Source organism: Dermatophagoides farinae, chromosome 1 (assembly GCF_024713945.1).
Source record: "Dermatophagoides farinae isolate YC_2012a chromosome 1, ASM2471394v1, whole genome shotgun sequence".
In the NCBI taxonomy this organism is placed as follows: domain Eukaryota; kingdom Metazoa; phylum Arthropoda; class Arachnida; order Sarcoptiformes; family Pyroglyphidae; genus Dermatophagoides; species Dermatophagoides farinae.
This window is the reverse complement of record NC_134677.1, coordinates 6,109,236-6,136,225: the sequence shown is the minus strand read 5'-3', so window position 1 is coordinate 6,136,225 and position 26,990 is coordinate 6,109,236. Positions and strand designations below refer to the sequence as shown.

The 26,990-nt window shown below is 29.8% G+C and overlaps 8 protein-coding genes across 10 annotated transcripts; 5 read left to right on the top strand and 3 right to left on the bottom strand.

Moving 5' to 3' along the window:
- Window position 1: 1 nt before the first annotated feature.
- Window positions 2-5,702, bottom strand: Crag (DENN domain-containing protein Crag). 3 transcript variants are annotated; one of them, XM_047054720.2, is made up of 7 exons: window positions 5,250-5,702; window positions 3,073-5,167; window positions 1,871-3,012; window positions 1,134-1,819; window positions 794-1,066; window positions 390-729; window positions 2-336 (listed from the first exon to the last, which is right to left on the bottom strand). In XM_047054720.2, the coding sequence occupies exons 2-7, from the start codon at window positions 5,154-5,156 to the stop codon at window positions 179-181; spliced, it is 4,683 nt and encodes a 1,560-aa protein (XP_046910676.2). In that variant the 5' UTR covers window positions 5,157-5,167; window positions 5,250-5,702; the 3' UTR covers window positions 2-178. The 3 variants fall into 3 exon arrangements, with proteins under 3 accessions (XP_046910676.2, XP_046910677.2, XP_046910678.2); XM_047054721.2 differs by having other exon boundaries at window positions 5,305-5,679; XM_047054722.2 differs by having other exon boundaries at window positions 1,134-1,747; window positions 3,073-5,702.
- A 223-nt stretch (window positions 5,703-5,925) lies between these two features.
- Window positions 5,926-8,034, bottom strand: LOC124491584 (RILP-like protein 1). Its single transcript, XM_047054256.2, has 2 exons — window positions 6,710-8,034; window positions 5,926-6,637 (listed from the first exon to the last, which is right to left on the bottom strand). Exons 1-2 carry the CDS (start codon window positions 7,152-7,154, stop codon window positions 6,087-6,089), a joined length of 996 nt encoding a protein of 331 aa, XP_046910212.1. The 5' UTR covers window positions 7,155-8,034; the 3' UTR covers window positions 5,926-6,086.
- A 186-nt stretch (window positions 8,035-8,220) lies between these two features.
- Window positions 8,221-10,246, top strand: LOC124491583 (T-cell activation inhibitor, mitochondrial). The gene is made up of 3 exons (XM_047054255.2): window positions 8,221-8,898; window positions 8,968-9,566; window positions 9,631-10,246. Exons 1-3 carry the CDS (start codon window positions 8,468-8,470, stop codon window positions 10,167-10,169), a joined length of 1,569 nt encoding a protein of 522 aa, XP_046910211.1. The 5' UTR covers window positions 8,221-8,467; the 3' UTR covers window positions 10,170-10,246.
- LOC124491586 (uncharacterized) lies at window positions 9,973-11,543 on the top strand. The gene is made up of 4 exons (XM_047054259.2): window positions 9,973-10,193; window positions 10,354-10,490; window positions 10,549-10,719; window positions 10,788-11,543. Exons 3-4 carry the CDS (start codon window positions 10,647-10,649, stop codon window positions 10,940-10,942), a joined length of 228 nt encoding a protein of 75 aa, XP_046910215.1. The 5' UTR covers window positions 9,973-10,193; window positions 10,354-10,490; window positions 10,549-10,646; the 3' UTR covers window positions 10,943-11,543.
- LOC124491585 (uncharacterized) lies at window positions 11,505-16,006 on the top strand. Its single transcript, XM_047054258.2, has 5 exons — window positions 11,505-11,893; window positions 11,952-12,194; window positions 12,270-12,405; window positions 15,520-15,649; window positions 15,763-16,006. Exons 1-5 carry the CDS (start codon window positions 11,505-11,507, stop codon window positions 15,846-15,848), a joined length of 984 nt encoding a protein of 327 aa, XP_046910214.1. The 3' UTR covers window positions 15,849-16,006.
- Window positions 16,007-18,814: 2,808 nt separating this feature from the next.
- LOC124491580 (uncharacterized) lies at window positions 18,815-22,357 on the top strand. The gene is made up of 4 exons (XM_047054252.2): window positions 18,815-20,446; window positions 20,521-21,320; window positions 21,383-21,567; window positions 21,631-22,357. Exons 1-4 carry the CDS (start codon window positions 20,046-20,048, stop codon window positions 22,066-22,068), a joined length of 1,824 nt encoding a protein of 607 aa, XP_046910208.2. The 5' UTR covers window positions 18,815-20,045; the 3' UTR covers window positions 22,069-22,357.
- A 13-nt stretch (window positions 22,358-22,370) lies between these two features.
- On the bottom strand, window positions 22,371-23,895 carry nesd (SHC binding and spindle associated nessun dorma). The gene is made up of 2 exons (XM_047054253.2): window positions 22,845-23,895; window positions 22,371-22,787 (listed from the first exon to the last, which is right to left on the bottom strand). The coding sequence occupies exons 1-2, from the start codon at window positions 23,793-23,795 to the stop codon at window positions 22,377-22,379; spliced, it is 1,362 nt and encodes a 453-aa protein (XP_046910209.1). The 5' UTR covers window positions 23,796-23,895; the 3' UTR covers window positions 22,371-22,376.
- Window positions 23,896-23,897: 2 nt separating this feature from the next.
- LOC124491579 (nuclear pore complex protein Nup93) lies at window positions 23,898-26,968 on the top strand. Its single transcript, XM_047054251.2, is given in 6 exon segments — window positions 23,898-25,481; window positions 25,483-26,153; window positions 26,227-26,344; window positions 26,418-26,572; window positions 26,646-26,709; window positions 26,775-26,968. Coding segments are annotated over 6 exon segments (2,616 nt in total). The 5' UTR covers window positions 23,898-23,993; the 3' UTR covers window positions 26,895-26,968.
- Window positions 26,969-26,990: the final 22 nt, after the last annotated feature.

Sequence of the window (26,990 nt, the reverse complement as noted above, 5' to 3'; positions counted from 1 at the left end):
ATGCCCAAACTATTCTTCGATTTTATATTCAAAAAAAGTTCCAAAAAAAATTGAATTAAAATTCATTTTTTGCAATGTCGAATGAATGCAAAATAAGGAATTTACAAAAGTTTTTGTTTAAAAAAAAACAATAATTAATGTTTAGACAAATGATAAAAATATAACATCTTATAGTTGATCAAGTTGGTGGCGGTGGTCGAATCAATGCCAGTGGTTTGAACAAATTTCGACAATATATTGCACCATTAGGTAGTGGATTGTCAATGCGGATCAATGATTCTTTATCTTTATTTGTTAATGATTCAAATGCTGATCGATATTCTTCATCAAATGAATCTAAATAATGAAACATGATTAATTGAATTCATAAATAAAATAGAATAACATACCGACACTGAGTGCAGGTGGATCTTGTATCAAATTTAAAAACATCAATTCTCGATACAAGCTATTCAAATTTTTCAGGTCCACTCCGGGCAGTTTTTTGAGTTTATTCCGTTCTGAAATCAAAAACTGTATTGGCTTAAACAATTCACGTTCTTTGATTAATTGGATCAATTGTTGACAAAGATTTTTAAAATCCAACATTTCTGGACTCATGGTTTCTAATTCGGCATTTTTCATTTTTAACCATTGTTGATGTAACGGAATATTTTGATAGAATTTTTCATTATCCCACATACAAGTAACACAAACATTCTTGAAATTATAGCCATATTGATTAGATATCTGTATGAAAGAAATGAATTTATGAGAATATATGTAAAATTTAATCTATCATTTAATATATAACCTTGATGAATTCAGGAGAATTTAAGCTTGTTGCACACAATGCTAATTCATAAATGTGTGATGGGAAATTTAATCGAGTAAAGTACCAAACAAGATTCCAATAAACGATTGGATGATCATCAACAAATTTTGGCAGAATTAGACTAGAATAGCTTTCTCCATTCAATATGTTTTCCAATTCTTTGCGCAACACCAATGGACTAAGATAAGGTACAGATATAGGATCCAATGAATGACCAGACAGTGGCTGTTGATCATTTATGCACCGATAATCCTATTAATTGGAGTAACAATCCAAATTCAAAATGATACATCAAAAAAAACAAACAAACAAGACCAACCTCAATGTAAATAGTCAAAGATGGTACGAATGTTGCTTTGCAGTGAATACAGCAAGTGTTGAGATTAGAATCATCGGGCAGCCATTGGGACATGATTTCTTCATCATAGATGATTGATTGACAGCCACGACAAATTGTGCAGGAGATCATTTCGACATTCCAAATAATTCGGTCAATCGTTGAAGTCGATGATAAAGTTTCTTCTGTTTGAAATAATTCCAATGATTTTGTATAATATTCATTCAAAACATGTTGATATTTGCCCATATTGAACGAATTCTCGTCAAATTGGTCTAGCAAATTATCTATTGACAAATTTAAATTTTCATCATCATTTTTTAGACTCAAGCGAGAAGTGACGGCATTCATCATAGTAAATTTGACTGGAGAATTCATACTAGAAGTTCCTAATGATAATTTAAATTCATTAATCCTGCCACCAATTGATTTGACTGTAGAATAGAAATATTCGGATGGTGAACTCATTCCATAATTTTGAAATTGCGATTTCATCGACATTTCATTTACTGGAGTTGATGTTTGGAATGTTTGTGGTAATGTCGATGATCGAGGTAATCGCGGAGGGCTTGCATGAACATTATTTGATTTTGCGTCTGATTTCACAAACAAAGAACCAATTTTGTTTAGATTTTTTTCCGAATCGGAAAAAGTAGAACGAGCAAAACCTAATTGTAAAAAATTATTTCAGAGATTGAAATGCATCATATTCTACTTACTGTATCGAGATCTAGTGAAATTTTTTGCGATACGAAAACTGGATCGTAATTTGTCAGCAACAGGACTTTTGCTGAAATCCATGTTGACCAATGTCTCTTTTAATGGTGTCACGAACGAATTTGAGAAAAGTTTCATTTCCGAAACACTATCATTTTCTGAGCCAGCTTTAACCGATACTTCAGATGCAGATTCTTTCAAATTCATTTCTGGTACAATTTTAATTTGATTATTTCTAAGGGTCTTTAAATCATTTAATATGTCAACAAATTCTTCTTGAGTGATGTTTACATCAACAAAACTTTTATACTTTTTCTGATAAAGTCCAAAGTTAGATTTTGCAATGGAAGAATCGATTCGATCGGAAATCCACAATAATCCAGCACTAGAACAATGATCAACAATCATTGAAGTTTGTCCAGTTTTAGTCGAGAAAAGAGATTTCGCTTTTTTTCTGACAATATTTTCATTCAAAGACCCAATTAATGAATTTGAAGATTCGGTAGTTTTTCCAGTATCAAGATATTTTATCTTGAAATGCATTGCAACCCGCATCACATTGTAGAGCTTAATCCATCGGGATTTTTTATGTCTAAAATCACCATAATCAGTGGGCCAGTTTCCATCTAAAACAGCCTTGTTATAATAGCCATAAGTGATTGCATTAAGTTTAACTTTGTATTTTTTCATATCCAAAAATATTTTGACGGCTAATGCAGGACGATTATGTATGCAACAAAGAATCATTAGGATACGATAACAAGATTCATCTGGTACAGAAAAATCCATCGTTTGCATACGTTGTAATGCCTGGTATGCGATTGACAGTGGCTTGATTGATTTTGGATCTGATTTTTGCATTTGGATCAAGGAATAGGAAAATGCTGGAAAATGTGTGAACCATAAACTGTAAGCATTTATAAGTAAACATTTAGCCCATTCACTTGCAGATCTAGATGATTGTTGTGCAATCCTCTGTGCTTTCAATATCTCATGTTTAGCTCTTCGAGTAAACATGTAACATTGTAATTCCGAATCGAATTTGGCTGTAGTCATTGCCGGTGAATCTGTACAATCGACAAATGAATTTATGACCGGGTTCATATCAGCGACGTTTTCATTTACAGGAAACTTTGCCTGAAATCTTTTTAAAAAATAAGATTTAAAAATAGGGAAACGATATTTTCCTATAGGAAACACTTACTTTTTAAACAAATCTTTTTTAAATCGTCCATCAAAAAATTTTGGTTCTTGATGATCAGTTTCATTTATAAGGAATGGTAATGAAATGAACACGGTTTTAGAGGATTTTCCACGATCTTCGAAATTGATTAAATTCAATTTGGAAATTCTTTTAAGATTCATATCCTCATATTTTTCAACCTTTTCGATACAGTCATCGAAAAATGCCAGACTTATGTCCTTATCAGATACTAACGATCGTTCTTCAATAAATTTGGTGAACATTTGTGTTCTCGTTAGTTGACTATAAAAACCAATATTCGCTTGGTGTGCTTGAAGAAAGCCCTCAAAATCAAACAATGTTGTTGGATCAGTAGCTCCAACTTTAGGTGCAGCGGTAATCGGTTTTAGATAATGTTGAAAATCTTTCATTATCGAAGCCATGAAATAAAGGAAAGCTTCTTGAATTTCGATCTCTATTTGTTTGTCAAATTTTCTTCTTATGTTTCCATCACGTTCTTTGCTTTTAACACTTTGATCAATTTTTCTCGTTATTTCCTCCAATTTTTCTTTGAGAAATTTTATATTTTTTCGGGGCAATATATCCAAATTGAGCATTCTTTTCGTGTCAGATATATGAATAGCTCGTGTATCTAAACTTATCGATATTACATCGGATGGTGGCTCAAAATAATCAAAATACTGTGAATAAATGCCGACAATAAACGGTAATGGAGCATTGAGAACACCGGCCAAATTCAACGGACATAGTGGAATATATGGACAATTCCAATTGAATGGAAATATCATTGATACAAGAGCTTCAGCGATTTCTGTCAAAATACTCAATCGTAATGAATGAATTAATATCTTCTGTTCAGTTAACATGAATAATAATAAATAGAGACAATTATCAGCTCCAAGATTTTGTAATAATTTTTTGAATGAAGCTCCGTTCGAAGGAATGGGAAAATCATCGAAATTATGTGAAAAAAGTAAATCATCATTTGATGCACCAAGATTGACCATTATGTTTGGACGATCCGGTGTTGGAAAAGGAATGCTCTTCATGAAATGAAACACATAGAATTCAATTGGAACGGTTGAAGGTTTGCAGATAAAGTTTTGATATATAAAATTCAAAAAATTTTTAAACTGATTAAAAAAGGGCCACTGAGATAAGATACACATTGATTTTATTCTTTGCAGACTTTTTTCTTCTAGTGCATTTGCAATTTTTTCTTCATCTTTAGGGTCATCTACAAATTCAAGTTGTATCAATTCATCATTGGTCAACAAATTTGGCTCAATCTCTTCGTAATAATTCAACAAGGTTCCATAAATTTTAGTGCCCACGCTTGTGGTCAATATGAACGTTGAATATGAAAGACCAATCGAATCATTCTTGGGCCAACATTCAATTGATGCGCCCATTGGAAGACAAAACAAAGGCAAATTTTGTGGCAATGGATACTGTGGATTCTCTTCATTTGGGAAACGATCGATGATAATTGGGTTGTATAAAAGATGTGGAGGCCGATCCATGCATTTTTTATAGCATAAATATGCATCAGATCTAAATGCAAGATAGCCCTTATTTAAATTTTTTTCAATCAAACAAAATGCATGTGGAGGAGATTCATTTTTACTGGTCAATATAACGCAAATATCTGTGACAACTAGTTGATTGTAAGGTGTCATTTTTGTTGAACGTCTATATGTTAAATATATTTTTGTCGTTCCAACCGTATTTAAATTTGCAGTAAACCCAGATGGAGTACGTTTTATCATTTTACATTCCGGACTCATTGTTTCACATTCAGCATGTAAAACACCGATATCCAATAATGGTGGCTTGTCACGACCACGTTTAAAACAGATGAAAAATTTTGATCCTTGAATACTACCATGATTGAGATTGGCTTCATGATCATATGGAGTTTTTTCGACACAATAATATCCATGTGGTACTGGTTCCTGGCTACGATTTATCACAGTTATGTCCGTTATTGGATCCAATGTTGGCTGATATGCTGATTCATAATGGCGATCAGTTTCGGCCACGCCAGATACAACAAAATAATCGGATATTCGATTTTCATTCATTTTTTCTTATTCTGATGTCCAGCAATAAAAGAAATAAAATTTATATAATATAATATGTCAACAACAATTGTAATCAAATAAAAATTAAAATACATTATGGCAATGAATTAACGTTGTCTGTATTTTCTTGCCGTTTCATTTTTCATACATGAAAAAGTTTTGATTTGTCATTTCCAAAACGGAAACTACAATGATAACAATTGATAGATATCATTTGATGAATAATAACGATACCAAAAAGGTGACGTAAGTACTTGACAACATATGCTTGTGTTTGTATGTATTTTTAAATTGTGCCGGATGAAATCATGGATTGCAATTCCATTGAAACTGATTTTTCTGATGAAATTAAATTGTTTTGACTATGCTAAAGAATATGATGATAGGTTTTATATTTGTAATTTTTAGTAATTTTGAATTGAATGATGATGATGATGATGACTTTTATTATGATAAAACCATATAAATAAAGATAATTGATGATAGCAAAATCAAATATAAACCACATCAACAAACAACGGCATCATCATCAACACCACGACCATCTGCGTGCAACGATATCGATATATCGATTGTCGACAATTTTCGATGGTTATCAATGATTCGAACCCATTATTTTTTCCGTGATATCCAAAAGCCGAAACAGATCATTCCGATTTCAAAAATGATTGATTTTTATGTTTTTTTTTATAATTGTTACTTTATTCATCAAAATTCATAAATTAAATTTTCTCTGTGATGTACATTAATCAGTTTACGATTCGATCATAAAAAAACAAAAAATAATGGAATGTTTATTATCAAGTATATAAAAATTTTAATTAATTTCTGTTTCATATATAAAAAAGGACGAAATTGAGTTATAATTGGAAACATTATTCTCACTTTTAATGTTAAATATTAAATATTTTATTAATGAAAGACTATAGTCTATTTAATGAAAGATTTTGTAAACTTTGGAAAAAATGACCAAATTTTACTACGATTTTGATTGTTTCGTGGAGACCAGTACAATTTTTCGTCTGGTTCTTTTGGAATGGGACCTTGAACTGGTAGATCTTCCATTTTTATTTGTTCAGATTCTGATGGCTGTACTTCTTCGGCCATTTCGATAATATCATTTTGTTTTGATTCAAGTTGCTGTTTAATGACAATCAATTTCTCTTCAAGTATATTAATTCTTTCTCTCCATTCATCATCATTATTATTAGTGTCATTATGCTGGTCATTTTTAGACATTTCGCCATTCGAATCAATAATATTGTTTATTAATGATGAAATTATTTTTCTAATGTTTCTATTTTCCAGATCCAAATTAACCAATTTTCTTTTTAAATCATCATTTTCTTCATTTTTTAATTCTATCTCATTGTTAAGAATTTTGATTTTTGTTTTGAGTTTATCTAATTGTGCATTATTTATTTCTTTTTGATGACATATAGATGAATGTTCTATATTTATTTCATTTTCTGGTTTTAGATCTATATGTTCCGGAAAAAAAATTCCATTATTGTCATTGATTGACTAAAATTAAGAAAAGAAAAATATCTTACTCATTAATGAATGCGATAAATTCTCACTTGTTTTCATCGAGTTTAATCGATTATTTTCATTTTTAAGATATTTTACATATTGTTCAAGTTTACCATTCTCTTTTCTCCATAATTCATCAATATCTTCAATTTCCATTTGAAACTTTAATTGTTCCTGAATACGTTTCTGATGATCTTTTTGCAATTCATCAATTTGTTTATGTAATTTATCCACTAATTTCAAACAATTATTACGTTGAACGGTTACATCTTCGAGATTTTCCAAAACACGTACAACACATGAAATTAATATTTCAAATGTTTCGGCGCCAAATAATTGTATGAGCTTTTTGAAATGTTCACCAATTTCCGATGCTGATTCATAAATTGATTCCACAGAAATGGACAGATCAATATATTCACATAATTCTAATTCATTAGTATTTGATTTCGTTGAATTTTGCATGGCTGGTTTGCATTTGATCACAGATGAAAGTGTACAAGAACGTATAATAAAGGGCAATTAAAAAAATAAAATCAATAATAATCTATTGATTTTCCACATCATTATGGTGGTTAATTATGTTGTTGGTGAAAATTTTTTTTTTTGAGCTCAATTATACTGCACATCACTATTAGAATATACATGACATATACACAATCAAACAAAAACAAATAAAGCCTTGGAATGTATGATGATATATTTCATTTGCCCATATAAAGTCCGCAGCTGCGGCTTTTTATCCGCCATTATTGAATGATTGTTGCAATTTTTTCCTTTGATTCTTTTCTCAATGAACAAATGAATGAATGAATTTTGATTTGATAACCATAAAAATTAGCCTATTATCATAATATAAACAATGATGATGATTCAATAATAAATGAATAAATTGATTTGCAATTGCAATAATCCAACTATCAAATATATCTGTGGATTTCATATATAACTATAATGTATAAGAGTGATGCCTCACATCAATAACCAAAGTGTTAGCCAAAAAAAAAAAAAATTAACGAATCGAAGTATCACTGTATTTATTGAAAGAAAAAGTAAAAGTATAATCAATTATTATTGGCAATCAGCAACTGCAGTTGAGGGTATCACATCCACTAATGAGTCATAATGAGTTACCAATTAAAATGTTTTTACACAGTTTAGGGTAAAAAAATAATTTTCAAAAGATTAGAATATAAACATATTTGATTTCTTATTTTTTTGGCCCTTAGGAAAAAATCAGAAAATGTCACACCGGGTACATGTAAACTTTTAATCAAAATGAAATTTAAAGACTGAATGATGATGATGATGATGATGTTCAATGCGTGTTGATAACTAACGTTTATTAATAGCGGTATTCAGAGCCAACATGAACATGACAACATGTATATTTGTGATACATTCAAACATTGTTTTTCACTGTTTCTGTTATGCTCAGCTGTCTGTTTTAACATTGATCAAACAAGAAAAAAAATAAACTTGAAAGAATCAAACATTTGAATCTTCATTCTTGATTTTGATCAAAAATGATAAATAAATAAATTGATTAATATCAAAACTTTAACCTTGAGGAAATCTCCATAATAAATTACTCGCATTACGTCACGTGTTTTTCCAATATCTTTTTTTTTATTATTCAACAACATTTTTTCTAGCAAAAAAAAAAAATATTGCGTTGTTATTATTATTGCTTGAACCATGTAAAAAAAATTGTTAATCGACAATCGTAATTTTACTGTTATTGTTCCGAGATCAAGAAAATTACAAAATTGTCAATTATGAGATCTGTCTTGAATTTGTTATGGACCATTCATTCACGTCATTTTAATCATTTTTATAACCATCATCATCATCATCATCATCATTTTATCTACGAAAATATTTGTAAACGTTGTATACATTCAGCTTTACGAATGACATCGCAAGAAGTGGCAACTGCTCTTCGACCATTCATTTTCACTGTACATCCCGATCGTTTCTGGAATCATCCTAAAGAAAAAAATACAAATGAAATATCATTGAAAAGATTGAATGAATTCTTAGGTGATAAAAATGATGGTAAAACCACATCAATCGGTGAAGAGACAATTACATTCTATATTCTTAATAAAGAGGGTTCCAGGTCGAATGAAAAATCTGCACTGAATAAATTTGAAAAAGTGGACATTAAATTAAATAGCAAAGAAAACGTATCGACAACAGTGCACAGGTAAACAGAAGCAAATCCATTGAAATATGAGTAAACAAAAACAATCAAAATTCATTCATTTTGTATTAGGATTTTATCACAATGTTCATTACCAACCGATTATCTGAAAAAGATAAGTCAAGAACCAATCAAACGAAACAATAATCCTTCTAGAAATAACAACAGTTACAATGATGAATGGCCAACGTTTTATCGTCGCCGTGGTAATGAGTATTTTTACAGTAAAGATATTTTCGATGATTTGGAAGCAGAATTATTTCGATCAAATATGGAAATCAATCTAAGTAAATGGTTGAAAGAAAATCATTCATTAGCAATGAAGAAACTTGAAGCCAGTCAACCGATACGTATTGAATTGACTAGACTTAAACAAGAATTGATTGATGAACTCAAATTGATTAATCTTGAATGGAATTGTGATTGGACAGCCAGTCATATTCGTGGAGCTTTAAAAAATTTAAGCATTCTTTCCAAACAATATCCAGAAGATTTTAAAAAATTACATTCAAAAACCGTTGTATTCAGCAGACATAATTGTGTTAGTTTCAAAGGTCAGGTGATCTTAAGTATCGAAGATGTACGTAATAATTGGCTCTATTTGATTCGTTCAATCAAGAGTTATGACTTTTATGTTCAAAATATTCCGCATGCTGAAAAAAAATTATCAGGTAATCATTGAATATCAATTTAATTATAAAAAAATAATGTTTTTTTTACCAATAAAAAAATTAGGTCTTCTCCAAGATATCACAATAAAACAACCTGAATATAATCTTTGGAATGCAAAAAAATATTTTAATCAACTCGAACGATTTATTCGATCAGTTCAATCATACAACTATGATCGAAATTTTCCATCCAATTGGCCTGCATCATTGGCCGAACATCAACTTATAGTGGAATCCGATTCCGGACCATTGATGTTATCGCCCACTGGTGATTTCATCGTGCCAGCTTCCTGTCCTATTTCTTTGTTGATCAAATTTATCATGGAAAACCTGCATAAAGCCAATCGATTAATTGACAAGGAAGAATTTAATCTGGAACATGAACGTGTAATTAGAAAAGAATGTATCGAAACATTCCAGATGAAACATTTGGATAAAGATGTTAATATTACACCTGAACAAATGATTGATTTTTGTCGCCGAATATTGAATGATAAACAAGAATTTGAAGATTATCTAAAAAATGCTCATATTCAGGTTTCTATGTATTACAGTGTCATGCATGATGGACAAATTTGTGTGCCATTTAATTTCATTAAATGATCATCATCATCATCATTGTTAAATGTACAAATAAAAATCATTTTTTTCATGCGAATGAATGCTTTTAACTTCAAAAATGACGTATTTTTTTTATTTTATTTGGTTTGCGAGTACATATGCATGCACTTCGAATTTGTTTATATGTATATATTTTTAAAAGATTTGATTTGTTTTATATAATCAGATTTGTTTAGTCACCTCTTAAACGACAATATGTTGGCGGACAAATTTGTTATTTAGCCAATTTTCAATTGATTCATTTTAACGAGAGCTGATAATTGTGAATCAAACCAAAAAAAAAAAATCGATATTATAAATCACGTAAGTGTATCAATCATAACCATATGTAAATTAATGTATCGAGGTTTTTTTTTCATAGTTTTCAATTTGTGATACACTTGTGCTCAAATAATCGAAACAGTTGGAAATTGAGTCGTTGATTTTTTTCTCGTCGAAGGAGAAAAAAAGAAAATTAAAATGACTGATCTAATCCTATCATTTGTGATCTTTGTTGGCTCTATACTATTCGTTATTCTTCTCATATTTTTAGGTTTGTATTTCAGTTGTGCTATTAGATGATTATGATTGATATTAATATTTGTATATATGAATGATTAGGATGGTATTGTGTTTGGAAATTTTTCCTTTGTCGATTTCGTTTGGTTCGTGAATTATTCAGACTCAATGAACAACGACAACAAAGTCCAGATAATATTAATACAAGGATACGTAATCGATCTGTCACCAAAGTTCGGCCACCTAAAATTGACTAAAAAAAAATTAAAATTTTGTCCAATTTCATCATGTGATTATTTTGATTTTATCATCATTATCAATTATAATTAATACAAACAATAGCTGAGAATGAGAAAAACATTTTTTCATTGATGATATTTCCCATGTTTATCATCATTATATATAATGATAACACTACAAACAAACAATTTTTACTAACAAAAATGTGATTGATTGTGTTATTATTATGAAAGAAATTATAATAATTCTGTTGTAGCGAACTAGAAACTGCTGTAAAGAAAAACTATCTGCACATAAACACACAAACACACACACATTACCTAAATCCATTGTACAAACAAAATCCAATACATTCTGTAATATATATGGGATGATAAAAATTCGTGATTCTCACTTGATATTTGAGATCATCAAAACCAGAAACAAGTTCCATTATTATGAGAATATGGTGGCCACTATTTTTCTCGTGAATCATATCTGTCTATATGAAATTATTTTAACCATACAATCTCATTCATTCTTTATATAAAAGTCGATTTTTTTCATACTAATATGTTCTAAATTCATCTTCAAATCACAATGATGAAACAGAAAAAAATTAAAGAATTTGAGACCGAAATCAACAATATTCTTGTTCAATTCAAGAAAGATCCAGCTGTTCAAAATGGAATCGTACATTTTAATGATTTAATTGAACTATCTTCAATTCGTCGCCTGTTTCGGTCGAAAAATCGTTCTGTTTTTACATTATTAAAATATTTGTTTTATTTATCCAGCGTATGGATATTGTTGAATAATGGTCATAATATTATGCGATTTTATCGATCATATTCACAATCAAAATGTTTGATTCCATTACCGGATATCTTACAAAATGCATTCGTTCCAGCTAATGAATGTAATTTTTGTTTAAATCTCACTCGAATTGATCGTGTTCATTCCATTACACCGGAAATTTTTTCGAAAAGGTAAAATTTTTTTTTAATTTTATTAAATTTTCTTGTGAAAACTAACTGTAGTTTAAAGATATGCATACACAAAAGTTCCTGTAGTGGTCAGTGATGCCATGGTGAATTGGACGGCTACACACGTTTTTAATTTTGATTTTTTCAAACGACTTTATCACGATCATGATGGTGGACGGCGAAAACGAAAAAATTGTCAATTCTTTCCATATAGAACTGAATTCCATTCTTTAGATGAAGTATTCCGAATGGATCCTTTAAGATCGAATTTTACAAAAGGAACAAAACCTTGGTATATTGGCTGGTAGGAATTGCGACATTTGATAGTAGAAACATTAGAAAAAAAAACATTTTGATTAATATTTTCATAAAATTATAGGAGTAATTGTGATTATCGTATTGCCAATGAAATACGTAGTCATTATATGAAACCATATTTTCTTCCTGTGGATTCAGAATCAATACGAACCGATTGGATATTCATGGGAACACCGGATAATGGTGCACATATGCATGTAAGTGAAAAAATGATTTTATGATTTCATCTTCAACGAATTTTTATTTTTAAATTCAAAAAAAATAAAAATTAAACATCCATAATTATACAAAAAAATTAATACCGATAAACCAATGGCCATTAATCGATTTCCATGCATTTTGATTGAAAATTTTTTTTTTCAATATTTTTGCATTCATACACACATATTTTGTACATTGAGATCGAGATAGAAATTGAAAAATTGAAAAAATGCCCATTATGAAAATCTACCACGATATGTCGTGATGATGAATCATTTTATTTCTATACCAACTGCTGCTGTGAGAATAATCCTTAATTTAATCTTTGTTGTTGTTTTTTTTTCCAAAAACGAGAAGATAATTAATTTATAAAATAACGTTTGATTGCTATTTTGTTGGTTGGATTAACTCCAAAACGGTAGATTAATCATCCGATGATAGGTAAGATTATTGTGGTCAAAAAAAAAAAAAATTTCTTCACAATTGGACATTAATTGTTTTTTTTCTGTTATACCTTCAAAAGTATCATCATCGAAATTATTTTTCTAATATCAAAAAAAAAAAAAAAATTATAACATCTAGATCTCACGAAACCTCGTCATTCCAATCCGGTGGTAAAGGCCATATTTTTTTCAGTGATTGCGTGAAGAAGATATAACACATTTCATCCTTCGTGATAATGATGGTCATCATACTGTTATTTAAAATTTTTTCTCGTTAAAATTCTCTGATGGTCGAATGAATCCATCTCATCCATCGATCAATTAGGTTTTCCTCTTTACTGTTGCCAACAAAAAAATGAAAAGGTTTTTTCATTTTCTAACTTGTTTTTTTTCTGACACTTGTGGAAATGATCATTTTTTATGATGGATTCACAATAGTTGGTTACATAGGCCATCGAAAATATGGCCGACTTTTCTCATTTTTATGCCTTTTTTTTGCTTTCACTTGGAAACAAAATTGGTGGGATTTTCTTGGTAATAGATCTATAGATACAATCTATCATAGCTTATTAGGGTCAAATGTGGCGGTGATTAATCTTATCATTATTTTTTTTTGTCTAAAGTGTTGCAATATATGATTTGCATGTGTTGATTGATTATTCAATTCAAGATAATGATTTCTGGTTATTTATTTTCAGCAGAAATAATGATGATTCATTCTGTTTCTAGGTTCCACATGAAAGGATAGATTGAAATTTGGTAGGAATTTCAAATTATTTGATTTTATAATGATGAAATTATCTTATTGAATAACTATTGATTCACTTTTTTCTGTGTTTTCAATAATTTTATTAATATATAATGCCACCACTGTCATTCGGATTTCATTTGATCAATGAAATTTAATTTTTTATTTCATTGAAAGAAAAAAATATTTTAAAATTTTAACAATAGATTTTTATTTCTCTTTCTCTGCAATAATCCATCATCAATTGAATGTAATTATTGATAACCATCATCACCAAACATCATTGTCATCGATTTTCTTTCCATTTGCCAAATACATTTGTTAATGATTCATTCGTGAAAAAAAAACAGAGAATTATAGACATTCAATTCATTTAGTAAGAGACAAAAAAAATCACCAAAACAATAATTTCTGACCTTCATGCTCTCCTTCTTTTTTTTCTCCAATTCAATTCCTCATTATCCTCCCCTTAGATTCAACCGAAGCTTTTTTACCAATTTCATAGCTTGATTTCATTTATTTTTCATATTCTCCACTCAATCTAATTGTTGTTTCTGATCTTGTACACAAAAAAAAGTGAAAACGCACACACACACAAATTATTACAAAGAAGATTGACTAACTTTACCGCTTATAATAAATTATATTAAGCTGACATTAGTAATGGTATGATGCAAACTAAAACATTTCACTTAAATAAGAGGAATTCATGCATGAATTTTTTACGCTTTCAACAGGTATTCATATATTTTCTAGATGTGAATGTTTCGGACTTACAAAACAAAAAAAAAAATAAAACTCAAAACAATCGAAGATATAAAAAAAAAAGTTTGAAAATCGGACATTTCGTGATCTGATAGTTTTGAATATAACCGCTCTATTTCGACAACTTTGCACCCAAGTCATAAAGTTTGAAGTTGGAAAAAAAATGAAATTTTATTTTAAAACAGAAAAAAATCATCTATTTAAAAATTTTTATGAAAAAAAAATTTCATATTTTTCGGACGGATTAATCTTCTTATATTGAGGTGAATTGGATCACATTTTTTTCTTCTTACAATCATACCATACCTATAGTGACGGCGATTTTCAAACACGATAACGAAAGTGACAAAGTTTCATTCCATTTTTAAAAAATAAATTGTATTCATTGTATTGTATACACAAAGATACAAATAAACATTTAACATCATCAATTCATATGTGTTGTTCATTATGAAAACTTGATGATACAATGTGGACAATTGTTGTATACAGGTAGGATTGTATCATCGTTTTTTTTTCGTTGGAGAAAAACGACGTGGATAATTTGTCAATGTTGTCACAAAATATTGGAAAAAAAATTGTACCAAAAAAATGAATGATAACACACAAACTGCAATATTATTTATCGGTCAATCTATGAATGAAATGAAAAAAAACCATCCGATTAATGAATTGATTTGAGATGAATCCGAACGATTTTTTTACCGATCAAATGATTGATTGATTGATACAAGTGATTGAATCGATCCATACAATTAATATTCATTTTTTTCACCCAATAATTAATATTTATCAATTTATCTACGTTGTAAAAAATTGTAATAATTTTCATTATGATTAGTATAATTTTTTCAGGTCGATATTCGATGACTTTGGGCAAAATCGATTGTTATCCGTTCAGTATAATGATTTTTTTTTTCAATTTGTTACAACAAAATGCAATTTTTTTTCTTTGATTGATCTATTTTCTTTATATTCATACTCCATTTCCTTGATAGTTGTGAACACGATTTTCATGATATATGAGAAGCGACAAAAAAAAATTTCAAACAAACGTTGAATGTTGTTATCGTCATTCGATACCATTATTATGATTGATTTTTTCTATTAAAATTTTTTCCATTTGTTTAATGATCCATTAATAACTATTTCAGATTGATCACGTTGGTCGTCCATCATGGCAAGCACAGATTAAAGGTACTAAACGTTGGTTTCTAGAACCACCACTTGAATGTTATCCAGAATGTTTGGATTTAACAATCGATGTCAAACAAGGAGATATCAGTGAGTAATAATACATTCATTGCTCAATAATTACGGAAGATTCTTCTCTAATTGGTCTAATTCACTTTGCTTTGTTTTTTCTTTTCTTTTTTTCTCATTTATCCTTGATATAGTTGTATTAGACACCAATATATGGTATCATAAAACATTAATTATTGGCGATGAAATTAGCTTGACGATTGGAGCTGAATATGATTGAATTGATTTTTTTGTTTATTTGGATTTTTTTAACATTACATTCATCATTAGATTATTATAGAATTGTATGCATTTGTGTTGTTTTCAATTGCAAACACAAACATATGTTTAAACTTTGATTTGTTCCCTGCATATATAATTTTCTTTGAGAAATTTGATCCAAATCTAAATGATAATCATTCGTAAATGAAAGCAAACAATAAATGAATGAATGAATAGAAAAAATTCACCGATGTTGTTTATTCAATTCAATCATCAATTTTGATTTTACTATTCAAACTCTATTGTTTATATGTTTGTATGCAGGCAATTCAGCTCAATCATCACTAATCATAATCATCATCATCATTATCAATGATATGAAAATAAAAAAAAACTGAAATAAACCGGAAAAATGATGCTAAATACCTATACAATTGAAACTATTCTTTTTTTTCCCTCCTGGTTGTCTATCATTATCTTTGTTTCGTTTGTTCCATTTTGTATTACATATTAGACAATAAGCACCTAAGTGGATGACTATGTTTGAAAAGATTTGTGATTATGAAAAATAAAAATAAAAAATAAAATGAATAAGAAAAGAAATTGTCAAAAGAGAAAGAGAGGTGAGTTACCCATTGAATAATGAGCATAAAGATTTTATCCAGCCATTCATCCATCTAATTTCAAATGAACTCGTTACAGGTTGAAGTCGATGTTCTCAAGATGATGAACGCGTGCATACATGCACACATTTGCATTTGCCCATTGTCAATAAGTTTTAAATAAATTAATGAATGAGTGAGAAATAAAACTTTTTTTTCCATCACAGGATATATAAAAATAACAAAAAAAAATAAAATAAAAATGTAAAGAGAAAGAAAATTAATGTCGGAATTTATAAACGGTGGCAGCTACGATTCACATGAACAAATCAAAATGATCATCAACATGATTCGATCAATGATGGTAAGCAATTCGGTCACAAGATTAACATCAATTGATATAACGATCGATCAATCAATTGATTTTTGATGATCAATTGGATCAATCGATTCGTTACGACATTAGATAAAAAGAAAGAGAATTTTTAAATAGAAAAAAAATTGTACATGTCCGGCAGCAATAATCCAACTTGATGATTATTGGACATAATGATGATGATGGAAGATGTTGATATTATTCAAATATAGAAATAAGAAAAAAATACATAAAATAGGAAGAAACGTTTTTTTTTGAATTTCTAACCCGACAAGTGATTTTGCATTTTTTTTCACTTGTCGAACATTTTTTTTTCATATAAGTTAACAAAATGTCTTTCTCAAAAAAAAAACGATATGCTAGGTGGAAATAAAACACTCCACAAGATGATGTTGATTATGTTGGCAACGGTAGTTTGCAAATTTTTATTTTTACAAATCCCGCATTTATACATGAATTCGTCATTTTGCAAACATTACTAGAAAAACGGGTTCGGTTCATCATATGAAAAATTAGTATAGTTCATAGACATTGGATTTAGCACAACGTCTTGATGATGAATGAAAATTATTCATTCATTTTAAATCTTCTTGATGATGATGCAATTAAACAATAATAAACAACATTTATTAGATTGTAAATCAAAACCCTCAATGGATGAATGAATTTAATGATGAAAAAAAAACAATAATTGGAAATTCCACACATTTAGTATACGAGTTCAATTTCTAAAAAAAAACTCATAAAGGAATTTTATTTGTCAAAATATTTATAAAAACTCTGATCAAAGATCATCTAATTAGATGACTAGAATTTTTTTCCCCACTTAATGATGATCAACACATTCTTCGCCAAAATCTATATATAAACATCAGAATGACTACGTTTATTAGTGCGGAAATGTTTGTTTCATTAGAAATGATATTCGACTTAATGACTTACAATAATCATCCCATTGCTATATTGACAAAGTTCTTCATCATCAATTGACTAAAATTATTATGGTTTGAATTTCAAGACAAGCAGTGATTGTTATTGGTTTGATTAACCTGGTGAACAAGGTGTGTGTGTGTGTATACATTTATTCGAAATATCATTAATCAATATAAGAACAAAATCCAATTTTTCAAGTTTAATATAATCATTAGGTTATAAATAAATCGAACAATAACAATAAATACTCATCATCAGTACTTGGCAGCATCATTCGTAAATGGTTTATTTATGGGATCGGCATATGATGTTTTTTAGACTTTATGGTTTTTAAATGAACAATTAATGATGTCAATGTGTTTGTGTTTATTATAATGTAAAATGTATGCGATAGATATTCTACTGACAAACAGATCAAAATCAAATAGAGATAACGAAAAAATTGATAGAGAGATAGAACTGTTCTGGATGTTAAAATACAATCACTTTTTTTTGATCAAAACACAAACACAATGCATCTATGAATAATTTTTTTCCGTGTTTCAAACCACCATTTTCAAGCCTGATCGATTTTGTCGTTGTTGCCATTTTCTGCCATCATATCAAACATCACCTTCAGTTTCTATACGATGAACCAATATCGCAATATAACTTAGACAACAACAGGTTGCCAGCAATGTATTATGATGCTGAATAATACACACCGATATCAAGCAATGTGAATGAATTAAGAGTCTTGTCCTTAATGCTTTTATTTGAAGCAGCAATGCAATGTTTTAGTTATATTATAATATCATCGTCATTCATTCAATGATCGTAGCCATAATAAAGTATATCAAGTTGAAGAATGTAGAAAAAAAAGTAGTTTTCTTGATATCCAGTCCAGTTGCAATATGAATTGTATGTGTTATTCGCGGTAGCTATGTTCTTGAATAAAAATCTCCTTTTTTATTGATTCATTTTTTCAGTCATTTTAGTCAAGTTTAAAATTATTGAGCATATTTTCGCTATTTTCTATTTGATTTTCAATTTTTGCATCGTATTTGTCGTTTTTTTTTGTTCGCAATCCCTGTTGTTGTCCTCTTAAGATTGACGAATTCGTGTGTATGAATTGAAAAAAAGAGACTCGTTTATAGATTTTCGGTGGTATAGTTTGTTCACATTTCACTCACCTATTTTACAATGCACGGCGTCGGCAACGGCAACAACGACCACTGATTTGGCTCGCGACTCTAATGTACTCGGTTCGCCTTCCTATTTTTCTTTCCATCTTAGCCATCATAGTCATCATCATCATCATCAAGCCATCTTTCAAAGTTTCAACGGACTGAATGTTTTTTGTTGTTGTTGTTGTCGTTGATAATAATGAAGACTGAATGGGCAAAAAACATGCTTTAAGTTTACGAATAGCAAAAAAAAGTCAAAGAGAGTCCAGTTTGAGATACAGAACACACATAAGCACATACACATAGCACTCTTTGTCCTCGATATATCGTTGGCTTTTTTTTCGGAATGTGAAACGTATTAATGCCGAAAATATGTATGGCTGTTGTATTTTGCGAAGTGATTCATTATGAGTAAACGTGAAAAAACTCATCCTGTAAGTTTTTTTTTCATTCACTACTTCGGTTTCCTTTAAAGTTGGAAAATCGGCATCTTATCGAACACCACTACATCTAGATTTAGCATCAACGATCTATGATGACCGATTATAATACCTCAACAACATCATCACCAAGCCAATGATCGGCTTTTTCTAATATTGGAATGATGATGATGATCGAAACTACCTTGTGTTGTTCTAAGAAACATTGACCAAAATATTTTTTCTCCCTTATAATCGTCCATGTTTGATGTGAATGTGTGTGTGTGTGTGTGTAGCATTCATTTTTCAGCATCGGTAAATATGTTTATTTTTCATTGGTCAAATTAATCTTCTCTTTGGATCTTGTTTCGTCGATAGTAACGACGAATGACGATGATGATAATCAGTGTTTAACTTTGTTATCATCTGTTAACCCACATTTTTCAATATTCACAAATATTTATCAGTTCAACTTGTGAATTCTTTACATACATTCCAATCAATCTAAATGATTATCATTTGTGAAAAATTTATTTCCAATTCAATCAACAAGTGGTTGTGATTGATAAATTTTAACATTTTAATTTCCATATTTGGTGAACCAAGTGACATAATTAAACGTGAAGTGATTGTATTTTTTGAAATATTCTACATTTTATTTTTTGTGATTATTCATAGATTTATTTGATCAATCAATCATCTTGAAAGAACTGCTTAGCTATGGCAGCAATAATGGTTGACTATGATTGTAATGATGATGATGAAATCTATCCATTACCTCGTTTGAAGTGCTCAACATTTCAGCGACATATATCAAATCATAAATATTGGTGTGGAATAATCTTTTTAATTTTAAGTGCCACAAACATCGAAGCTGCTAATTACGATAATGTTGACATAATCCTAAGTGAAAATATACCATGTTTAGGAAGTTGGAGATATCCATCAAATTGTTCGGGTTTTAATTGTGATTATAAAGCCACATGGCAATATTTCGATGAAAGTGATGAGATTGTATTTACTATTAGTACTAAAAATCGAAACAAATGGACTGGTATCGGATTCTCTGATAATACATACATGTCCAACAGTGATGCTGTATTGGGTCTTGTTGAAGAAAGGTATATGATGATGTTTTAAAATTTAAAAATTCAACATTATAAAATTCTGGCTATTTTTTTATAATTTTTTTCAGTGGAAGATTTTTCTTAATGGATAGCTTTCTAAAGGCTTATGAAGCTCCTCCATTGGATTATCAGCAAAATCTTTATAATATGAGTGCATGGCGAGAGAATGGTCTAACAACATTACGATTTTCGCGACCAAGACAAACAGGCGATGCCAGAGATTATCAATTTAGCGATACTGATTGTCCTTATTTTATGTTTCCTGTTATGGGTGGCGTTTTCAATGCCGTCAATAAACGAATAAGAAAACACGAAAGTACACCTATTATCTCGGACGAAAGAATTTGTGTTCACAGTTGCCAAATAATGTCGCCAACAATATCAACAACGATAATGACGACAACGTCAACAACAACTTTTCCACCATCAACATCTAATCAACAGAATAAGAACAACAATAATAATAACAAAGAGTCATCTATTCTGCCCGGAAGCGATTTGGACACTGCTGCAGACAAAATTAAAATTTATCAAGCTGAAATCAAATTCTTGAATTTAATGGACAATAATAAACCACCGACAAGTGATGTGCTTAAAATGGTCGAACATAATCTGCATCTCGAATTGAAACCATATTTCGATCGAGTCAAAAAAATTGAGATTAATGAATTGAAAATGGATCCAAATAACAATGTTGCTATCATTGATTTATCCATTTCACAAGACGATAAAAATGAAAAAGAGGATATTCGAGCTTTGACCTCAGCACTTAATTCCATCATGAAAGATGGCCAAATTGGAAGATGGAATATCGATTCTAATCATTTAGTGGTTACGCCAAAAGAAGACAAAGCTAATGGATGGATGAGTATGTGTGTTTTCTTCTATTTTATTGCTGAAATTTTAATTTTTTTTTATTCTACCTAAAAGATTTATTCTTGGCTAGTTTTAATCGATTTAATGAAGAAGAACAAAGATGGATCATTATCGGTGCCGGATTATCAGCGCTGTTATTGCTAGCTTTGATACAATTATTGTGTATGTTCTGTAGTTGTGGTTGCGGATGTGGATGTCGAAAGAAAAAATCGGAGCAAGAGGATTATTTAGATGAAAAAGCAAGTTTCAAAACAGATTGAAATGTGAAGATAATAATAAGTTTTATTATTAAACAAATTTAGGATGATAAACAATGGGCTCATGATCATTATCAATCATCAATGTTCAATGGTCTATATAGTGTTGATGATCCTTATGGGTATCAAGGTAAATCCAATAGTCTACATAAGAATTATCGTGGTCACAATGGGGGTGATCATGATCCACGATTGATGCAATCATATGCAAATGGTCATCATTCTGCATATAGCCATCAAAGTTTGGACCGAAGACATTATCAAGAACAACAGCATATGCGAAGGCAACAGATTCCTATGGGCTATGAGATGAATGAACGACAACAACAACAACATCATCACCATCATCATCATAATCATGCAAGTCGAGGACCGAACAATGGTCAACATTCACATCTACAGCCAGATTTTTATTTCATGCCACATCAACGAAAATATTCGTCGGATGTAGTTCGCGTTTTTGTTGATTACGATGGCAACTAACTTATCGATCAATCTAATCACTATAAGTGTTGCTTTAATCATCAATTATTATTTCATATTTTCGCCAGTCAAATCCCCTCCTTTTTTCCACTTCAAGTTCCATCATTTTTTTTATCACATTCATCATTTATCATCGTCATCATTTTTTTTTTGTACAAAATAGCAATTATTTTTAAGACAATTTTATTTTTATTTTTTTCGGTTACAATGTGCCATTATGAGAAAACTTAAGCAATATTTGTAAATAATGAGATTTTTTGAAAGGGAAATAAAAGCCATATAATAAAAATGAAAAGCATTATCATATATTATTGACCAATGATTTTCGTATTGATCAGAGTCAATTGAGCATCATCCAACTTTCGTATCGGTTCTTTTTTCATTACCGATTGATTGAAATCAAGAACACAATCCTCGAGTATTAAATGTCCCGATTTTAAACAAATCAATTGATCAATCGGATGTACGGCTTTGATAGTAACATTAGATATTTTCAATGTTCCAGGAACATTAACAAATATGAATAAATCTCCACAATCATGACTTGAACAAATTTTCACATCTGGTTCGATACCATAGATTTCTAGATTTTTTTCAATCCAAGATAATTTCTGTACATGATTTCCGGCACATAAATAAATGCTATCACCTGATTTAGAACGGCTCAATGCTTTTGGAAACGAATCATGTAATTTAACTTTTGTTTTTGTTTTTTCTTCCTATGAAAATGATTTTAACACAAAAAATTATTATTCTAATCATGTTATTCGACTTACCGTGAGAGAAAAGCCCAATTTTGCAACTGCTTTTGACAACGATTCAAAATCAGAGTTTGAAACAAGATGTAAAACTCTTTCGTTATCGAGATCATCAAATTCTTCAGAAACAAATTCTTCGTAAAGGTTGCGTAATTCAGGATTTTCAATAAACCGCATGGCACGTTGATATTTTTCCAATTTTATTGTCAATCTCCAATATTCTACTGAATTTATATCATTGAAGTAATCTTCATCCTGTTGAAGTTCTTGCTCTTTTTTGCAAATCAAATTCAATTTATCCATTGATTTCTTAATCGATTGTGCTTCGGAAATAATACTTTCAAAACGAGAAATGATATTTTTATCAATAACATTATTTTTGATATCGAAAACTAAATTCAAACGAGGAATAAATCTATGAGTTAAGAATATTTCATCATGATATTGATCATCAACATCATCCCATGGGCGCCAAAGATTAAGATAAAAGAAACGAATCACCTCGATAATGAAAGCTGTTTTATAGAATAATTTATCTTCATCATCGTCAGATATGACAAATAATTCGATTAAGGGTACTTTTCTTTCACCAAGTTCATTCAGCTCATTCACCAATGCGTCATCATCATCTTCATTATTGTTGTTATTGTTCGACACTCGTTTCATAATCAAAACGGAAGCTTCCATTGATTCCAAAACATTTGTGACTTCAACTAAAAAACGGCTTGAATGGCGAAAATTATCCGACCATGGGATCCAGATTGCTTTCCATCCAACTGGCTCTATATTATTGGTTATATAATTTGAGAATGAATCAAATACGGAATCAATGGGAACATCTTGGAGAATTTCTTCATAGATTTTTTCAAGATCAGCACGGAGAAATTTGAAATTATAGGTTTCATATTTTGGCTTTTCTTCTTCCAAACTATCCGTATCACAACCCGAATCGATAGGCATTGAGGACATGATTAGTTAGTTTAAATTTTTGATGCCAAACAAATGATCGACCGTTGGAAGAAAAAATTGAGGCGCGAAAAATGCAACACTCTGTAATACACGGTATTTATGAATAAGGTCACCAGCTCAGGCATGCCGATTTTTCATTTTGTTCATCTCAAATCAAGATATTTGAAAAATTTTTATTTTTTTTAGATTTTTCCAATTATGGAGTCAAGTATGGATACTACTGATAATCTGGATGATCTTCTTCATAAGGCCGAACAATTAACGGCCATAATTGATGGCAACATTGAAATGCCACGTATTGAAAGAAATTTGAAACAATTATTGGAAGCCAGTGATCAAATGTATACAAGAACAACTACATCATCGGCGAAAGATGCAAACGATGTACGAGCTTCAGTATTGCTTGGCTCGAAAGGATTCGATTTACAAAAAGTGAGTCAACAATTAGAATCGCTGAATCAGATGAAGAAACCGATCCAAATTGAAACTGAAACCGATTCTGACATTCAAGGATTTCTCAAGAAAGAATATGAAAATGCTATTGTCAAAAATATTGAAAATGTCCGATCATCTACCATTGATATGTCGGATAAATTTTATCTGAATTATATACAAAAAGAATGGAATGATCAGAAAACCCGTATTTTGAACGCTTTAGTCGGTCCTGATGAGATAAAAGATATGAGCTTTGATCTTACAATCGATTCTTTAAATGTTCGTAGCTCTCCACATCAACAATCTCAGCAAAGAGCCAAATTATATTTCGACAAAACATTCATCGATAAATCTTCAATATCATCAATGAATGCAACAGAGATGGCATTTGCTAAAGAAGTAATTAAATATGTTGATCAGGCAGTCAACACATCGATTCAAACTGATCTTACTGAAACATTTTGCACTGTGGCTCGAAACATAATTGGAGAAAGCTCGGTAATTGATCTTTGGTCAATGGTTTCCTCGCTTTTTTCAGCTGATATGCCTCAAATATCTCAAAAAGATCCGTTGATGCGAAGACAAAATTTTAAATTGAATCTCCATTTCCTCAATAAATCCTGTCATTATTTAGAACAGAAATTTGTTCAAACAATGCAAGGAATTGTCAATGATCCGATTGGCCAAAATATTACCGCCGATGTAATTTACCGATTAGTCAAAGATTATTTAAATATCAAGACACCATTCTATTCTAGCAATACATCGTTTAATCTTGGCATATCATCTAAAGATGTTTGGGAAGACGGTACCGTTGATGGAATTCCAGTTTGGTGTTTCATCTTTTATTGTCTTCGTGCTGGTTCAATCGATGCTGCTATCCAAGTAGCACAGAAGATATTAAATCATTCATTGAAAAATGAATTAACAAACATATTGCGCGATTACAAAGCAAGTCATGATGGATATTTGAGTCGTAAAACTGAAGAAGCTCTTCGACTGACTTATCAGAAAAGTGTTCGCTTAAGCAATGATATATTCAAGAAATCTGTCTACTCCATATTTGCCCGATGTGCGCACGATGAATTTGATCCGCAAATATTCGACAAAGTGGATGACTTTTTATGGATCAAATTGAAAAAAGTTTCATTTAACGATTCAGAAAATGAACAATTTTTAACCACTTCGATAACTTCTGTTGATCAATTTGATTTGTGTAAATTTAAAAAAGAAATCATTGAAGAATTGGGTGGAAAATTATTTTGAAGCTCAAGAACAACCTTTTCTTTATTTTCGAGCTTTGTTCCTAACCCTACAATGGGAAGCAGCTATTGAATTTTTATTCCGTTTCGATGCATATCGTTGTTATGCATTACATATAGCATTGGCTTTACATGAAAAAAATTTGATTGTACCATCACAACACATAAAATTGTCTATATTATCTCGATCACCGAATGATCCAGCTGATATTCAACGATTGAATTTGGCAAAATTTATCAGTATTTATACGAAAAAATTTGAAATAACCAACACAATTGATGTTGTTTACTATTATTATTTTCTTCATGATATTCATACACCATCGGAAGAATCACTATTTAATTCCTATGTTTCACAATTAGTACGAGAAACGAAAAATTATGATTTACTCTTAGGTTATATAAACACTGATGGTGTTCGTGTTTCCGGAGCTATTGATAAATTTAATCAAGATGTCAGCGTCATCATAACAAAAGTGGCCATTGATTTGGAAAAAGATGGATATTTTGAAGATGCTGTTCAATTATATGATTTGGCTGGAAATCATTCTAAAGTTTTGTCATTACTCAATAAAATTCTTAGTCCATTGGTTTCACAACATAAGAATGTTGACTCTAAACGTAATCGTATCGAAGAATTTGCTATACGAATTGCTGAACGGTAAATTTTTGATATTTTTCTATTATAAAAAATATTAATTTAATGAATCATTATATTTTCAAATCATTATTAGGTATTGTAATCAAAAATGTAATGCCTCAAAAGAATTGAAGTCTACTTTTTATTTGCTGATTGATTTAATGACATTTTTCGATTATTATCATAATCAACAATATAATGAAGCATTAGATGTATGTATCTGTAATTTGTTTTGAAATGATATACCTTATTTATCGTGATTATAATATTTTTTTTTATATTTAGACCATTATAAAATTAAACATATTTCCATTGCGACCATCAGAAATTGATGGTAAAGTTAATGACTTTACTAATTATCCAGATGAGATTCGACGAAACATACCAGATCTTTTATTGGCAACAATGGATATTCTATGTGCTCAATATAAAGAAATCAAGTAAAGTTTTTTTTCAATTATCGTTCAATTAAGTTAATCATTTTTTCCATCAACAATCATTTTATTTCCACAGAAATTCAATACCGAAAATTATCAATAAATTTGGATTTCTTGGCGATGCTTCAAATAAAGAACAGGTAACATATTAATTATTAGTTTATTTAAAATTGAATCTCATTTTTTTTGTCATCATTTTTTAAAGCTTTGTATTGAATTACGAGAGAAAGCAAAATCTCTTATTACTTTTGCTGGAATGGTACCATATCGTATGCCTGGCGATGTTAATGCCAAATTAATTCAATTAGAATCATCTATGACTTGATTTTGTAAATTGTTTTTTTTTCTTCTTACATTTGAATTGAATAAATAAATTGAATCATTTTTTTTCTTGTTTAACATTACACCAATCACTATTTGA

Coding starts and splice junctions, on each gene's coding strand:
- LOC124491586 (XM_047054259.2), top strand. CDS start 10,647: ATGACTGATCTAATCCTATCATTTGTGATCTTTGTTGGCTCTATACTA. Junction 10,720..10,787: donor TATTCTTCTCATATTTTTAG/GTTTGTATTTCA, acceptor ATGAATGATTAG/GATGGTATTGTGTTTGGAAA.
- LOC124491584 (XM_047054256.2), bottom strand. CDS start 7,154: ATGCAAAATTCAACGAAATCAAATACTAATGAATTAGAATTATGTGAA. Junction 6,638..6,709: donor TTTATCGCATTCATTAATGA/GTAAGATATTTT, acceptor CGGAACATATAG/ATCTAAAACCAGAAAATGAA.
- LOC124491580 (XM_047054252.2), top strand. CDS start 20,046: ATGGCAGCAATAATGGTTGACTATGATTGTAATGATGATGATGAAATC. Junction 20,447..20,520: donor TTGGGTCTTGTTGAAGAAAG/GTATATGATGAT, acceptor AATTTTTTTCAG/TGGAAGATTTTTCTTAATGG. Junction 21,568..21,630: donor AGGATTATTTAGATGAAAAA/GCAAGTTTCAAA, acceptor AAACAAATTTAG/GATGATAAACAATGGGCTCA.
- LOC124491583 (XM_047054255.2), top strand. CDS start 8,468: ATGAGATCTGTCTTGAATTTGTTATGGACCATTCATTCACGTCATTTT. Junction 8,899..8,967: donor GTATCGACAACAGTGCACAG/GTAAACAGAAGC, acceptor ATTTTGTATTAG/GATTTTATCACAATGTTCAT. Junction 9,567..9,630: donor TGCTGAAAAAAAATTATCAG/GTAATCATTGAA, acceptor TAAAAAAATTAG/GTCTTCTCCAAGATATCACA.
- LOC124491585 (XM_047054258.2), top strand. CDS start 11,505: ATGATGAAACAGAAAAAAATTAAAGAATTTGAGACCGAAATCAACAAT. Junction 12,195..12,269: donor AAACCTTGGTATATTGGCTG/GTAGGAATTGCG, acceptor ATAAAATTATAG/GAGTAATTGTGATTATCGTA. Junction 15,650..15,762: donor TGTCAAACAAGGAGATATCA/GTGAGTAATAAT, acceptor TCCTTGATATAG/TTGTATTAGACACCAATATA.
- nesd (XM_047054253.2), bottom strand. CDS start 23,795: ATGTCCTCAATGCCTATCGATTCGGGTTGTGATACGGATAGTTTGGAA. Junction 22,788..22,844: donor AATTGGGCTTTTCTCTCACG/GTAAGTCGAATA, acceptor TCATTTTCATAG/GAAGAAAAAACAAAAACAAA.
- Crag (XM_047054720.2), bottom strand. CDS start 5,156: ATGAATGAAAATCGAATATCCGATTATTTTGTTGTATCTGGCGTGGCC. Junction 3,013..3,072: donor AAAAAAGATTTGTTTAAAAA/GTAAGTGTTTCC, acceptor TTTTTTAAAAAG/ATTTCAGGCAAAGTTTCCTG. Junction 1,820..1,870: donor TTTCACTAGATCTCGATACA/GTAAGTAGAATA, acceptor TTTTACAATTAG/GTTTTGCTCGTTCTACTTTT.